We start from the raw sequence: 16,704 nt of genomic DNA, 5'->3' as shown, positions 1-16,704 counted from the left end.
TCCTTCCTCCCTTCCTTCCTTCCTTCCTTCTTTCCTTCCTTCCTTCCTTCCTTGTTTTCTTTTTTACATTATGAACATTTCCTACTTTCTAGCACAACATGATGCCCCAAATGCTCACCCGGGCTCATCTTGTATTCTCCTTGCCCAGACTACACTCAGCCACTTCTCCAAGAAGCACTAACTACTTCCTCTTATTGGAGAATAGTATTAGAAATTGATATTGGGCACTGGGTATACTTGTTGCTACTGCAGTGTCATTACTTCTAGACCCTCTCAGCAGACAGACCTAGAAATACATACATATATATGTATGTATCTTTTAGAATTTATCCTAAATTGAACCCCATGATCCAAAAATGATAAAATGTAATCTATTATACACATATATACTAACAAATATATTATATTTTATCTTTTTTGAAACATGGGGCTCTAATTCAGAACTTTGGACATTTTCAGTAATTTTGTAAAGCTGAAACTAATTAAATTATAGATGTTTCCATAAGACTTAAATAAATTTAAAATTTGGGGACTTCCCTGGTGGCCCAGTGGTAAAGAATCCACCTTCCAAGGCATGGGACTCAGGTTTGATCCCCGGTCGGGGAACTAAGATCCCACATGTCTCGGGGAAACTAAGCCCGCGTGCCGCAACCAGAGAGCCCATGCACTCTGGAGCCCGGGCACCACAACTAGAGAGAAGCCCATGTGCCGCATCGAAGAGCCTGTGCACCGCAACGAAAGATCCCGCGGGCTGCAACAAAGATCCTACGTGTCGCAACTAAGACTTGACACAGCCAAAAATAAATTAAATAAATAAATAAAACAAATATTTTTTAAAAATAAATAAAAGTTACATTGTTTATTATCTATCAAAAGAATTTGAAAACACATACTTATTAGATTTTTGTCATCTCACAGTATACTTTCACTCTTATATACAAACTAAATAGCATTAAAAATTCTAAAATCTAACCCTTCTTCATGCAAAGTATTTGAGAAGTCTATATGTTTAGAGAAACACAGTAAGCTAAATGGTCATTAAGATAAGGTTTTTAAGGAAATGACAATGAATGAGAGTCAGGACAATGAGGTGCAGATGTTAAGGATCTCACAGATGGTGTAGCAGAGGCCATGGAATAAGCAAGGTATATTAGGTTCACACTCAAAAGAAACACCCAGAACCATGTACCTAAACACCAGGAATATAACCAAACCAGTCACACTACATTAGAAAGTGAAGGCCGAAAGGATAGCATGTAGACTTCGGGCCAGTGGACACATAAGGGTCTCTTGTACCAGGAGCCATCTGGGAAGAGTGAGAAGAAAAGGATGCTATCTGAAGACAGAAAATTAACACTGACAGATATGTTTTAGCTAAACAATCAGTTAATATAACATTCAAACACCCTGTGTTAAACTCAAAGAGACTGTTTTAACCCAGAAAGATCTGGATAGTCTTTAATAGCAGGTTATGTTTTATTTTGCCTTCAGCAGGAGTAGGGGTTCAAAGACAAAATAAGTTGTAGATAAAGAAGATACAGTTCTTTACACATCTGAATGGTAGTGTGTAAAATTCAACCCTTCCTCATAGAGAGAATGATTTTCATTTTTAAACACGTTTTCATTTTAGATACATATCAATCATAAGGCAAGTAATTTTATCTTCGTTTAATGAATGAGAAAAGAGACATATATGTAAAGTTACCTGAATGTTCACATGGCTACTTTGCAGCACAGCTGGGGCTGATTCCTATCACTCCTAATCCTTAGCTCTTGTAACTAAACCAGTGATGAGCAATCTGAAACCCAAAGACTGTATGTGGCCTGAATATGTCCTTAATATGGCCTTTGATCTAACCTCATGTTAGAGATAGGGGAACTGATGGCCATTCCAGGAAGATAACTTAGCCCTAATCACAATGATATTGACTGGAAGATCCAGTCCAGTGATAGATAGATGGCAGATGTAGAAATCAACAATCTGGAGGGGAGTGTAGGCACTTGCCATCATGGATGCCTGGAAGGCCCTGATATCCTTGAATATTGAAACTTAGTCTGAGTAGTCTGTCAGAGATGCCAAAGTATACGTGGTCACTTGGGAATGTATGGCCAGGGGACTGATGGATTCCTCCTGAGAGAAGAGTAATAGGGAGATGAGCATGAGAACAGGGGGAAAAGGAGAGTAAGATGAGGAGCAAAAGTCTAAGTTGGTTTGTGGCAGGAAAAGAAGCAGGAGCAACCTGAATCTAGCTCACAGTGTTCCAGGTTGTAGAATTGTGTCTCTTGTTGGGAGGCTGTGGGGACAGGTTAGATGAAAAAGAGCAAAGAGATGAAATTCTGAAGGCTTGACAATACAGTACCATACAAATGTAAACTATTATTAAACTATTTTTATGCAATATTACCATTAATGCAATTCATACATTCAAGAATACACAATTAAATTTCAAGCACAAAGAAACAAGGAGACAAGTGATGTTTTCATTTTAGTAGCTGAAGATTACACTCAAGAAAAGACAATATACAGTTGATTAAAGTAGTCTTAATAAAATCATTCACACTTTTGTAACCATCGTGCAAGCTTCTGTAGCTTCTGAAAGTTTGACCAAAAATTAAAATCTCCAGAAAACAATAAAAGAATGTTAAGCATAGTAGCAGTTTTATATTTTCTAATAAAGTGTTACATATTTTTAATGTGGTCAAGAAACATTTTGTTTCATTTTTCTTGAATTCTATACTAGAGATTCCTCACCACTACCCTAGGCCTAGGCCTATAAAAAAACCCCTGCAAGAAGAATGAAAAAGGGTGTCAACAGCAAAAATGACTGAAAATTGGGTCAGTAACTAGGTGTTTCAAATATTCATTTGGGGGTGAATTGCATGGACTTTCTATTCATTAACCCATCTAAGTTTCACAATAATATTAAAAGATAGGTCATTGTGGCTATACTTTATGTATGAGAAATCTGAGTTTAAAGTGTTTAGGTAAGGTCCAGGTTTATAGCTGTCAAAGCTGGCATTTAAAACCCAGTTTAAATGTTGTTATGTTTTAATGGCTGAGTTCTTCTCTGAAACTATATTTTAATAATCTCCTAAAAAGTTATATTTTAATTAAATAATTTTAATTCAATAATAATCTTTGTAGTTTTAAAATGGATAAAATACTTTTCCTGGATGATTCCAAATTAATCTTTTTTACAGCATGACAATTGGGGGAAATCTTTTAAAATTTAACTCAGAAACAAAACCAATATTTCTAATAATGTTATAAAAAATAAATGGTTAAAAATCATTTTCAGGTAGCTTGGATGGTCTCTTTACCTGTACCACTGCTCTGTCTCTTTCCAAAGAGGTCAGCATTTTCTGCTTCAGTAAAGCGTGGTGCTTCTCATATAATACTCTTATAGTTGGTTCATAAGATGCGTAATGTAACTTCAACCTATGAAAAATAAAGGGCATCTTAAAGGGTAATTGAGTTAAATCAGTGATTTCCATCTAACATCTAAATCTTTTTTTCTATTTTTTTGCATTGGAATAAGAAATGAATTAACCATATAAAGGTCAACACAACAGAGCCAAGAAGTGCAAGAAGTATTATTTGGCATGCAACTTCCCTGCAACCTAGGTGGAGGTGGGAAAATCACATTTCTCTTGAGTTAACTAGTTCTCTGTTTCCTTTTGCTGTATTCAAGTATGCACCCAGAAGTTGCTGCTATTCATTGACAGAAAACAAAATTGCAGTTTCTTTAATTCAGAAACAATTTTCAAAAAGACAATTGTCAAAAAGAAAATAGATGATTAAACAGAAAGGGTCTCATTCACATCAAAATTAAGGATGGTCTTGAAAACAAGTATGAATAAATAACCTCATATTAAGAAAATTAAGTATAAAATATTTTGATATCTTAATTCATCTCAATGTATGATGTAAATTTTAAGAATCTGTTTTATTTGAAAATGTTTTCAAAATATTTTTTTGTTTTTATGAAGTGTGATTTACATGGAGTGAAATATATAGATCTTAAGTATTACAGTTCAGAGTTTTCATGCATGCCCAGGTAGTCCACATTGTTATCAAAATACAGAGCATTTCTAACATTTCAGGAGATTCTAGACCTTCATTTACTTGGAATAATAGAATATGTTCTCTTCAGAAACTGGCTTATTTCACTCAGCTTAATTTTTTTTTAGATCCTTCCATGTTGTTGTATATATCAGTAATTCATTCCTTTTTATTGTACTATTCCTTTGTATGTATACTCTACAATGTGTTTATCCAATATTATGCTGATGAAGAACTGAGTTGTTTTCACTTTGGGGCTATTATGAATAAAGTTTCTACGAAAATTCTTATATGTCATATAAGATATTTTTGGTTATATACCCTCATTTCTCTTAGAAACCATACCTAGGAGTTGAATTGCTGGGTCGTAGTTTATACTTCCAACAGCAATATATGAGACTCCTGGTTACTTCACCTCTTTGGCAACATTTGGTGATAATTAGTATATCTAGGGTTTGACAATTTTATTATCAATTTTGTCAGTTTTGTTATATTTTTATATAACCAATATATGATTTTGTTGAATTTGTATTATGTTTATACCTTTGCTAGTTTATTGGTTTCTGATCTTTTTCTTTCTTTGTATTTAATTGTTCTTTTTTGAGCTTCTAAAGTACAAGATTAGACCATTGGTTTAAATTTTTCTTCTTTTCTAATATAAGCTATCAATTTCACTTTATGCACTGCTTTGGCTGAATCCCACAAATTTTAATGTTACATTTTAAATCATTCAGTTCCAAATATTTTCTCATTTCCTTCTTTGATTCATGGGTGATTTAGAAATATGTTACTTAATTTCCAGGTATTTGGAAACTTTCCAGAGCTTTTTGTCATTGATTTTTAATTTAATTTGATTGAGGTCAGAGATACTTTGTATGGATATCAATTGTTTGAAATTTATAGAGATTTGTTTTATGGCTCAGCATACCACCTATTTTGGTGAGCATTCCATAGGAACTTGAAAAGTCCAAAGTATTGACAGAATTCAAGAAATGTCAATTATGCACAATTAATTTGTCCTGTTCTGTCAACTTGAGAATTTTTGCCTATTTTTCTAATAATTGCTACAAGAGGAATGTTAAAATCTCCAATTATAACTATGGAAATATCTATTTTTCCTTTCTGCTTTATCAGGTTTTGCTTCATATATTTTCAAGTCTTATATTAGAATCATGCATATTATATCTTTCTGATGAACTGACTCTCATCAATATGAAATGACTTCTTTTTCTCTGGTTCTCAGGATGTCCCTGACAATGTTGTTTCTATAGCGCTCCTCCTCAGGCCCTATGGGCTTGCAGAGGTGGCCCTCCTGCCCTAGAAAGAGCTAACACTTCAGCTGTGCTGCAAGCTGCTGCAGAGGCCTTTCGAAGTTTACCTTTAAGCTTTTTATAGGGCAAGTCTAAAATAGTTCCTTCTCCAAGACTAGAATAGCTCAGCTCCTATGGCAGGGTTTATCCAGGGTCTTAACTGAGTGCTCGGAGTATTCAGTGAGCTTTCTCCATTGTAGCTGGTCAGAACTCCTACATCTGCAATCTCTGGAATCTCCATTTGGCACACAGTTGCCCAGGAGCTGTTCTTTGCAGGCTTCATGTCCTCTTACCATGTACTTCCACAACTTAGTATCTGGTCAAAGACTAAAAGGAACCACTACAGATATTTCTCAAGTACCTTTTCATGTACCTCCCTCCTTTTGCGCACCCTGTCCTGCAAATTCTAGCTCTCTCAGCAGCCCTGAACTCTGACCTCTGCCTTGTGAGCTCGTCAAGACTACCGTGGTCTGCTTGGGTCCCACCTTATATTATTTTCTGCAAAGTGCCTCCAGACAGAAATCTGGGCTGATCATGCTGCTCACTTTGTGTATTTCCCTCCTCTTGGACATCCCAGTTCTACTCTAAAAAACAATACCAAAAATTCTGTCCAGTTTTGTAGTTCGTTACAGTGGACAGCTAGTCCAGTACCAGCTGGAGAGCTAGCTTTATACCAGTTATTCTGATATGACTCAAAGTAGAAGTCCCCCAAAATAATTTTACATTTGTTTTTATTAAAAAATTAAAACAGTAGTCCTCATTTTATAAAATATTTTCATGAATATATTTATGAAAGCCATTGATTTATAAATCATATTTCTCAACATAATTTTGATTATACTTCATTGATGACAGTAATAAAACCTAAGCATTAAAGTTATGATATATATTTATATTATATTATATATAATATGTATTTTATATATAATATATACTTAGTGTGTATTAATTCAGTCACACTCAGCAAAGCAAGAGAGAGTAAGAAAATAAAAGATATAAGTAGTATATATAATTTCATCCCCTATTCTACTTAATGTACTTAGCATATATACATTTTGCTATATACTATACACTTCTAGGGACATTCATACATTTGTAAACACATATTCAGGTACAGAGTTATATACACAAAACATTATGTGCTGAGTTTGTGGGCAATTGAAGTATAAACATTATTGATGATTTTGGCATCTACTCATTCATGAGACATGACTGGATTATCCTCTGTGCAAAGAACTAGCAACACATAAATACCAATAAGATATAACAAGGAAACAACATTCACAGAAATCTTCTGTTTAATCAGACTGAAAGAGTGTGACTGTTTTATAAATTCCATAAGAACCTCATAATTTATCCACTTATCAGTTCTAATTGTTGGTATTAAAAATTCTGAAAATAAGTGCATTCATAATAAGTCACTCATGTTAAACAGGAAATTCTGAAAAATTGACAGGTAAAAGCAACGAATTACAACTTAGTTGAACAATTTAGAGAAAACATTAAGGCTAATTTTTGTGGTTTATGATAAAAAGACACATCATTGAAATGTTTGGGTAAAATATGACACACAGAACCCAGACCCTAACTTATCCTGGAATCAAAAACCCTCTTCTCTATAGCTGATTTATTATGCAATGGTGCAATTACAAGATAAGGTGTTCACTGCTGACTGATTAACTTCAATGGTGATTGATTAACTTCATGACTAGTTTTTTTGTGATTCTCAGGTCATCAACGAAATTTTGTTTTAGGTCCTTAGAAAAAATGTATTAGTGATTTATCCAGATGGTCCAATGGAGCCATTATTCTTACTGATTAAATATGGAAATAAAGGCTATCTGAATATACACTAAGTATAGTTATATTCCAATGTAATGTGGATTTCTTCACTGGGGCCCCTAAGGATTACAAAAAGTATAATCTGAAAATGCTGAATTTTTACATGAAATAAATTATAATAGTATTCTCTTTAAACATTCTAGGAAATTTAACAAGTATGATATATTTTACACATAGGCTAGAAGTCTCAAAAAAATAATTTAAAACAAAAACTCAAACAACAATTTACCATGAATAGAACATCAGCAACCGTGAACAATCATATTTCAGCTGCCACAGCTGGATACAAAGGTGCTCTGAGACTGTCATCAACCCAAGTAACTGAAGTACTGAAGCCTGCTTGTATCAGCACAGAGGGTGAGAATGGACTCAAACCTGAGATCTTTCCCATGAAGAATGTACTGTGATTCAAACTCATGTATGTGTATGTGTATGTATGCACACACACACACACACACACACACACACACACACACACAACTACTAAAATACCTTTGCGCTTTTCCTCTGGGCAAATGGGTACCTCACCCTGATGAAGGCACAGCAATTAGTTATCTTTGTACAAGAAAAAGCTTTGCTACCTTTATAGACTTCTACATGACTTCAGAAGAGCCACAGGCCTCTTTATTGTCCTGAGAGTAGGATAATTCCCAAATATAAAAGATATAAAATTAATTCCCAAATATTAAAATATAAAATTTTTTAAAACAAAATACAATATACAGTTCTAAAAAGAGACCTGTATAAAAATGCAAAAGGGAAATCTACATGAAATAGTATATATTTAGCACATACTTTCAATGTTAGGGTATGTGCAGAGTACTTACTATCTATTATGTTCCAGACACTATATTAGGTACTTTTATTATGACAATTTTTACAGATAAGAAACAGAATTACAATGAGCACACAAAGGTAAGTAGTGGAGCCAGGCTTCCAATGTTTAATTGACTCCAAAATCCAAGCTCTTTCCATTACATTGTACTACTTCTCAATTAATGTTTTTGTTAAGAGGAAAACAAATCATTTCAAAGATTTTTTTCTGAATTTTTCTGGACTTGGAACAATTTTATGAACCAAAAAAATAATTTAGACCAAAATATGAAACCAAAAGCATTGATTAAAGTCAATGAATAAACACTCTCAAGGCCTTTTTGTCAAGTTAATGAAATCTCTCTTTCATTAAACTGGTGTTTGATTTCTATAGAGATTCAATTAAGAAAAATCAGAAAAACGCTAATTTCTAATATATTGCTAAGTTAGAAAGTACATTGATTGTTTCGAGACAGCCTATAATTAAGAAATCATAATAGCCATAATGACCATAATCACTACAAAAGACAGCAATTATCCTGACCACCCCTAAGCTATGTTGTTCAATACAGTAGTCACGAGCCAAATGTGGCTATTTAAATTTAAACTTAAATTAATTAAAATTAAATAAAATCAGCAATTTAATTCATCAGTTGTACTAGCCACACTGAAAGTGCTTAGTAGAGGATGTGACTAATGGCTATCATATGGGGGAGTGCAGATATAAAATATTTATAATATTACAGAAAGTTCTATTGGGCAGCACTGCCCTAGAACAAGCAAAGGAGAATTTTAGTTAGAGATTATAAATTATTTTCTTATTTGGCCGGGGGGGGGGGGGCGGGGTCAGGGAGAGGAAGAGGGCAGAGGGAAGTGAATCTGAGTATCATTAGAGTAATTTCTAAAAGCCTTAGGATAAATTCAAGGTTATGCAGTATGTGGCCCCCTCCACCTCGCCCTTGTCAAGCTGCTTCTGCACTTTGCTCTCCATGCTTACAATTTGGCGAACATGTCATGTTCCTCCAGTGACTTGGTGCCTTTGCACAGGATGCTGACCCCACTCTCTCACTCTGTTAACTCATACTTTAGAATGCATTTCCTTTAGAAATAGGTCCCTGAACCATCTCACTCTCCAATCTGGTTGGGGTGACCACCTCTTGGCTTGCATAAAAACAATACAGTATATTTCACTATATTTCTGTTTAACTCCTCCCCCATCACACATCTTAATAGTCTCTGGGAACCTTGACAGCAAGGACCTAAACTTGCTCATCTTTGTATCAAACACATGGCACACAGTAGATGCTCAATAAATGCTGAATGAATAACTTTACCTGGAACCTTCTTCCATGGCCAAATGGCTTAACACAAATTAAATAGTTCTTTAATAAATATGCCAACAAATACTAGCAGCTTACCCTTTGAGGTCATTAATTAATTTGTCTTTCTCCTGGACTGTTCTCTTGTGGTGCATTCGATGAAAATCACGTTCTTTCTGAGTTTTCAGCAGATCTTCTCTAGCCTTGCTGAAAAATAAAAATAATAACAACTTTAAAAATCACTGCTAATTCTTTTCTGAAAAAATTATTTACTTATCAGTTCAAATCCAGTACTAAGCAATTCAAAAGATTATTGAAAAGCAAAGATTCCATTATAATTCTCATTGAAATATCCCAACCAACATAACATATATGGGGGTGGGGAATGAACAGGCTAAAACCTGTAGTTTCAAAAATATCATTTATTCACATTTCATTTAAATAAAGGAAAATTAAAGGTATGCTACCACAATAACACATAATCCATCTACTTTCAAAGACAATTTGTTTATAAAATTGAAATACATATAAAATAGGATAATTCAAAATAATTACAAATAAAGGAAAAGACTTTACAAAATTTAATTCTGAACTTGCTTGAATATATGGTTAAGTGGGCTACTTAGTTCTGACAATTGTAAAAAAGAAAGCATATAAGTTCTAGAAAACCAAGATTTCATTCTGGTAAGGCATGTGAAAAATATACACCACCTACAGATCATATTACTAAAATAATTGGTAACTTAATGAGAAAAGTCTTCAGTATCAGTGTTGTGATACAGAAGCATTCTTCAACTGGATATATCTTCTGTAGATCCCTGGCATAAAGCAAGCGAGAGTATTCTTTCTCAGCCCAAGTCGTATGTGAAAAAATTAATGGGAATGTTTCCCCCACCTCTACAATGTAAGTTAGTTTCAATGTAATAATGTAAAATATAATTTATAATGTAAAAGTGGTTATCTAACAGTCTTAGTTAACTGACAAAGTGCTACTGCACTGAGATTCTAACATTCTGAAAAATGGATGGACTAAATTAGAGTACTGACAGTTCGCAAAAGGATCAGAATGGAATAAATCTGCCTCTCATATTTCATAATTCAGATTATATGAAATAAATGCATGCAATAGATTTCTGCTTTAGGAGCTATGTCAGAGCAATCAGTGAGGAATGGTGGCTGGGATACTGCCAGAGCAGTGGTATGAGTTTAGGTTTTCAGACTTCTGATGGCACATATTATGATCAGTGAGACTTCTTGCTGCAAGATCAAGCCACACATGGCATATAGTGAAAGTGTCTTTTCCATTCTTCCAAGTTTCTTTCTTTCTCCCCTACCATCTCCCACTTATTTTGGATGACCTGTATTGTTCTTCATTCTACTGTCAATGTTGTAGTTTTGACCACATGTAAATAAACATTGTGTCACAGTACTTCATGGTCTAACCATCTACCCCTCAACTTCATTTCCATGCCAACAATCTTGAAGGCACAAGAAAATGTTGATTAAAATACTGAGACTTGAAAAATCATCTGTGGAATATTCCAACTATTAGATAAACAAACAGTTTCTTCTTTCCAGGTTTTAACTCTGTGTGTATGTGTGAGAGAAGATGGACCAAACAAAAGAGAGAACCCCTCTGCCACCAAAATGTGCCTAATGAGTAGAGAAGTGAGTGAAAAGGAGGAGAGTTTAAGTAGAATGACTAGAAAAGATAAATGGCTGAGTTGGCATTTTGTTGTGAAAACACAAGAACATCACTTGAATTCACATTCACTTACAAGAAAAGTATGTAAAGTGTCTTATATACTATCTTGCACATAGAAAATATTCAATAAATGTTACTGTAATCACCATCATCATCATCATCATATTACTACTTAGTATAGCAGAACAGATATATTCAATTCCTCAAACAGCTACATTTATCTACCTAAAATAGGGGGCATGCCACTAGGTAAATATCCTCTAAGGGATCAAAAATATCAGGATACATGATTATTAGTAACACTGATCTTTATGTATATCTTTATAAAAGAATTTAAACTTTATGAACATCTATTTTGAGTCTACTAAAACTCCATTTTGAGTCTACAATAACTTGATGAATTACTTCATGAGCTTATATTTTATTTATCTTACCTGAAATGTAAACCCATAATAGGTTAAAAAAAACTTAGAAAAATAATATTGTAGAGTTTCTTAAGCAGAACCACAAATGTGCAGCACTGCATCAACTCACTTTTTAAATATACACTTAAAGTCCTATTTGTACTCATCCCAGGAAAGAAAGCATAGGAACTGATTGAAGTATTGGACTTTATAAAGTTTTTCTGACCATTAAACTGGTTTTCAGAGACTTGCTTTCTGTTTGCACAAATGAAGTCTACTCGGTGAAACAATTTAAATTCATTTCATGGTGATGCTTCTCCTATTATGACCTTCCTGCTGCCCATTTGCTTAATAAAAGGAAAATAAAAGTTGTACTAAAAAAGTTTGAAATATTCATATAAGCAATTAATATTTAAACTATATAGTATTTTCTCATTATATTAGTAGAGCATTGTTGTGTTTAAGAAAAACTTTTATTAAGACAGACACCAAATATATAAATTCTATTTCAAGTACAATGAAGTAAGTATTCAGTGAAACATTCTATTTAGATTCGTATATCATAAAGAACACACTACTAAATGCTTTTCCTTAATGAGATGGCAGAGTGACTAACTTCCCCATTTCAGGAAAGCAGCATATCAAAATATGTAATTAAATTATAAACTATCAAGATACTCATATTTTTTCATACTATAAAAGCACTGTCCCCAAAACTCCATGTTTAACGTATTAACGTAATTTAATAATGTACTCTAAAAAATTATTTTTAACTGAATGCTCCAAGTAAAATAATTTTTATTAACTGAATAGTTTTTACTAAGCTTTTAATAATAGATTTATTGAGTTATTCTGTTATCATAATTTGGCAAAAGGTATCATATAAACATTTTCTTGTTTACATGCACCAATCAAAGTAGGCCATCTTTGTCATGTATTTTTTCGTGTGCAAACTTGAATCAAAGTAATTTCTGATAACAGTACTATATAATTACCAACTATTTCATTCTCTTCAATTGGTTATAAATTAGTTTAACCCACTACAATTATTATTGGAATAATTTTCAGATAGCCAAAATACTACTCAGCTAGATTAGATGAAAACTTTCATTATATTCTTAACCAAAAAAGAAAGGGGTATACCCATGTCTGGAAAAAAATACCTTCTTAATTTAACAAGCAATTACCTAAACACTAAAGCATGAAATTTTATGGGCCTCATTATTATCTTTATCCACAGTGTGTGTTTCTGAAAGTCATTAAATTAAATGTGTCTTTGGAAATGCTGGGTACTCTTTGACCTTTCATAGAAGTGAATTTTGTAAGTGAAATTAGGGCCTATTAGTAAAGCACCTAATTTTTTCTCAGTATTAACAGCCATTTAATTTTCATTATGCCTATATTTTCCGGCAGAAGATAAAACCAAGTATTTCATTATTTTTAAGATGGCACACTTTAATCTTCTATTAAGTAATCCCAGTCAGTATTATTTCCTGCCTAATCTTCAGGACTCTCAATAAAACTTTTCTGGTCTGCATTACATTTCCTTACTATAAAAGCTCAGCAAAGGAACACAGTACTCTAAATGGGGCAAGACGTAGCTTCAGAGAAAATTATTTAAATTCCCATCATAAAAGGAAAATGATGCCTACTCCTAAGGAATACTATAAAAGAGGCAAAAATCATCAATTAACTACTCTAAAAATTATTAAAAGCTTAAAGAGCCAAAATGGTTTTTTTATTAATTTTTATTGGCGTATAGTTGCTTTATAATACTGTGTTAGTTTCTTGCTGTACAGCAAAGTGAATCAGTCATACGTATACATATATCCACTCTTTTTTCCATTTCCTTCCAATTTAGGTCATCACAGAGCATTGAGTAGAGTTCCCTGTGCTATATGGTAGGTTCTCATTAGTTATGTTTTATACATAGTAGTGTATATATGTCAGTCCCAATCTCCCAATTCATTCCACCCCCCTCTTCCTCCCTTGGTAACCATAAATTTGTTCTATACATCTGTGACTCTATTTCTGCTTTGCAATAAGTTCATCTTTACCATTTTTCAAGATTCCACATATAAGCAATATTATAAGATATTTGTTTTTCTCTTTCTGACTTACTTCACTCTGTATGACAGTCGCTAGGTCCATCCATGTCTCTGCAAATGAGACTACTTTGCTCCTTTTTATGGCTGAGTAATATTCCATTGTATATATGTACTACATCTTCTTTACCCATTCCTCTGTCACTGGACATTTAGGTTGCTTCCATGTCCTGGCTATTGTAAATAGTGCCACAGTGAACATCGGGGTGCATGCATCCTTTCGAATTACAGTTTTCTCCTGATATATGCCTAGCAGTGGGGTTGCTGGGTCATATGGTAGCTCTATTTTTAGTTTTTTAAGGAACCTCCATACTCTCCTCATAGTGGCTGTACCAATTTACATTCCCACCAACAGTGTAGGAGGATTCCCTTTTCTCCACACCCTCTCCAGCATTTATTGTTTCTAGATTTTTTAATGATGGCTATTCTGACTGGTGTGGGGTGATACCTCATTGTAGTTTTGATTTGCATTTCTCTAATAATTAGTAATGTTGAGCATCTTTTCATGTGTTCATTGGCCATCTGTATGTGTTCTTTGGAGAAATGTCTATTTAGGTCTTCTGCCCATTTTTTCATTGGGTTGTTTGTTTCTTTTATATTGAGCTGCACAAGCTGCTTGTATATTTTGGAGATAAATCCCTGGTCAGTTGCTTCGTTTGCAAATATTTTCTCCCATTCTGAGGTTGTCTTTTCAATTTGTTTACGGTTTCCTCTGCTGTGAAAAAGCTAAAGTTTCATTAGGTCCCATTTATTTTTGTTTTTATTTTCATTACTCTAGGAGGTGGGTCAAAAAAGATCTTGCTGTGATTTATGTCAAAGAGTGTTCTGCCCATACTTTCCTCTTAGAGTTTTATAGTATCCAGCCTTACATTTAGGTCTTTAATCCATTTTGAGTTTATTTTTGTTTATGGTGTTAGGGAGTGTTCTAATTTCATTCTTTTACAGGTAGTTGTCCAACTTTCCCAGCAGCACTTATGGAAGAGACTGACTTTTCTCCATTGTATATTCTTGCCTCCTTAGTCATAGATTAGGTGGCCATACATGCATGGGTTTATCGCTGAACTTTCTATTCTGTTCCATTGATCTATAATTCTGTTTCTGTGCCAGTACTATACTGTTTTGATTACTGTAGATTTGTAGTATAGTCTGAAGTCCGGGAGCCTGATTCCTCCAGCTCCATTTTTCTTTCTCAAGATTGCTTTCACTCTTTGGGGTCTTTTGGTCAAAGTGTAAAAACTTTTGTTCTAATTCTGTGAAAATTACCCTGGTAATTTGATAGGGATTGCATTGAATCTGTAGATTGCTTTGGGTAGTACAGTCATTTTCACAATATTGATTCTTCCAATCCAAGAACATGGCATATTTCTCCAACTGTTTCTAGTATCTTTGATTTCTTTCATCAGTATCTTATAGTTTTCTGAGTAGAGATCTTTTGCCTCCTTAGGTAAGTTTATTCCTCAGAATTTTATTATTTTGATGCGATGGTAAATGGGATTGTTTCCTTAATCTCTCTTTCTGATTTTTCACTGTTAGTGTATAGAAATGCAAGAGATTTCTGTGTATTAAAAAAAAATGTACACACTGCTATATTTAAAATGGATAACAAACAAGGACCTACTGCATAACATAGGGAACCCTGCTCAATATTATGTAACAGCCTAAATGGGAAAAGAATTTGGAAAAGAATAGATACATGTATATGTATAACTGAATTACTTTGCTGTAAGCCTGAAACTATCAACATTGTTAATCAACTATACTCCAATATAAAATAAAAAGTATTTTAAAAAACATATTTCTGTGTATTAATTTTGTATCCTGCAACTTTACCAAATTCTTTGATGAGCCTTAGTAGTTTTCTGGTAGCATCTTTAGGATTTTCTATGTACAGTATCATGTCATCTGCAAACAGTAACAGTTTACTTCTTTTTTTCCAATTTGGATTCCTTTTGTTTCTTTTTCTTCTCCAACAGCCATGGCTAGGACTTCCAAAACTATGTTGAATAAAAGTGGGCATCCTTGTCTTGTTCCTGATCTTAGAGGAAATGCTTTCAGCTTTTCACCATTGAGTATGATGTTAGCTGTAGGTTTGTCATATATGGCCTTTATTATGTTGAAGTAGGTTCCCTCTAAGCCCACATTCTGGAGAGTTTTTATCATAAATGGGTGTTGAACTTTGTCAAAAGCTTTCTAAAGAGCCAAAATGTTAATAGCATACATTCACATAAGTCCCTCCTATTTGCCAGGCACAGCTACAGGCCCTGGGGATATACTGAGCACAAGACAAGTCCCTATTATATGGCGTTCACAATGTAACAAAAATGTATATATTAGATAATTAGATGTAAAGGACACAAATTTCGAGCTCCTTCACAAATATACAGCATTAACTTAAAGATAACCTAATAACTGGAAAGAGATACCATACAAATAGAAGACTAAAACTTATAAATATATCAATCCTTCCCCCCCAAAAAAGTATGTATGTATAAATATATGTGTACACACAAACACACACACACACACACACACATTCTTCCCAAATTGTTATAGATTCAACTCAATCTTAATTCTAATCCCGCACCTGTCTTTCTATAGAAATTGACAAAGTGATTCTTAATTTGTATGAAAATGCAAAGGATCTAAGATAGTCAAACTGTCTTTAAAAAAAGAAAAACAAAGCTGGAAGACTAACTCTATCTGACTTTAAGGACTTAATTAAACTTACAGTAATCAAGAGTGTGGTATTAGTATATGAATAAACAAAGAGGCTAATGGAACAGAATAGAGTATAGAAATAGACCCACAATTACATGGTCAATTGATTTTCAACAAAAATGCCAAAGAAATTCAATGAAGGATGAAAAATCTTTTTAAGAATGGTGCTGGAACAATTGACTATTCCTATAGGAAAGAAAATTAACCTCTAGCTCCTACCTCACACAGTATACAAAAATTAAAGATAGATCACAGGCTGAAATAAAAATTCTAAATCTTTAAAGGTTTTAGAAGAAAACAGAATATTTCTGTGACCTGGGAGTAGGCAATGGTATCTTAGCCAAAATATCAAAAGCAATATTGTAAAAAAGATAAATTAGACTTCCTCAAAATTTAAAATTTCTGCTCACCCCAAGACACCATTA

At 33.6% G+C, this 16,704-nt stretch overlaps 1 protein-coding gene across 1 annotated transcript in view; it reads right to left on the bottom strand.

The window, feature by feature from the left end:
* Window positions 1-16,704, bottom strand: part of SPAG16 (sperm associated antigen 16) — a 913,876-nt gene that overhangs the window by 864,645 nt on the left and 32,527 nt on the right. The window contains exons 6-7 of the mRNA XM_007187870.2: window positions 9,447-9,554; window positions 3,322-3,439 (exon numbers count right to left, since the gene is read on the bottom strand). Of these exons, the coding sequence (XP_007187932.2) occupies window positions 3,322-3,439; window positions 9,447-9,554 (226 nt within the window). The remainder of the gene's footprint in view (window positions 1-3,321; window positions 3,440-9,446; window positions 9,555-16,704) is intronic.

Source organism: Balaenoptera acutorostrata, chromosome 8 (assembly GCF_949987535.1).
Source record: "Balaenoptera acutorostrata chromosome 8, mBalAcu1.1, whole genome shotgun sequence".
Lineage (NCBI taxonomy): Eukaryota > Metazoa > Chordata > Mammalia > Artiodactyla > Balaenopteridae > Balaenoptera > Balaenoptera acutorostrata.
The sequence above is the reverse complement of the archived record's forward strand: the minus strand, read 5'-3'. Positions and strand labels throughout refer to the sequence as shown.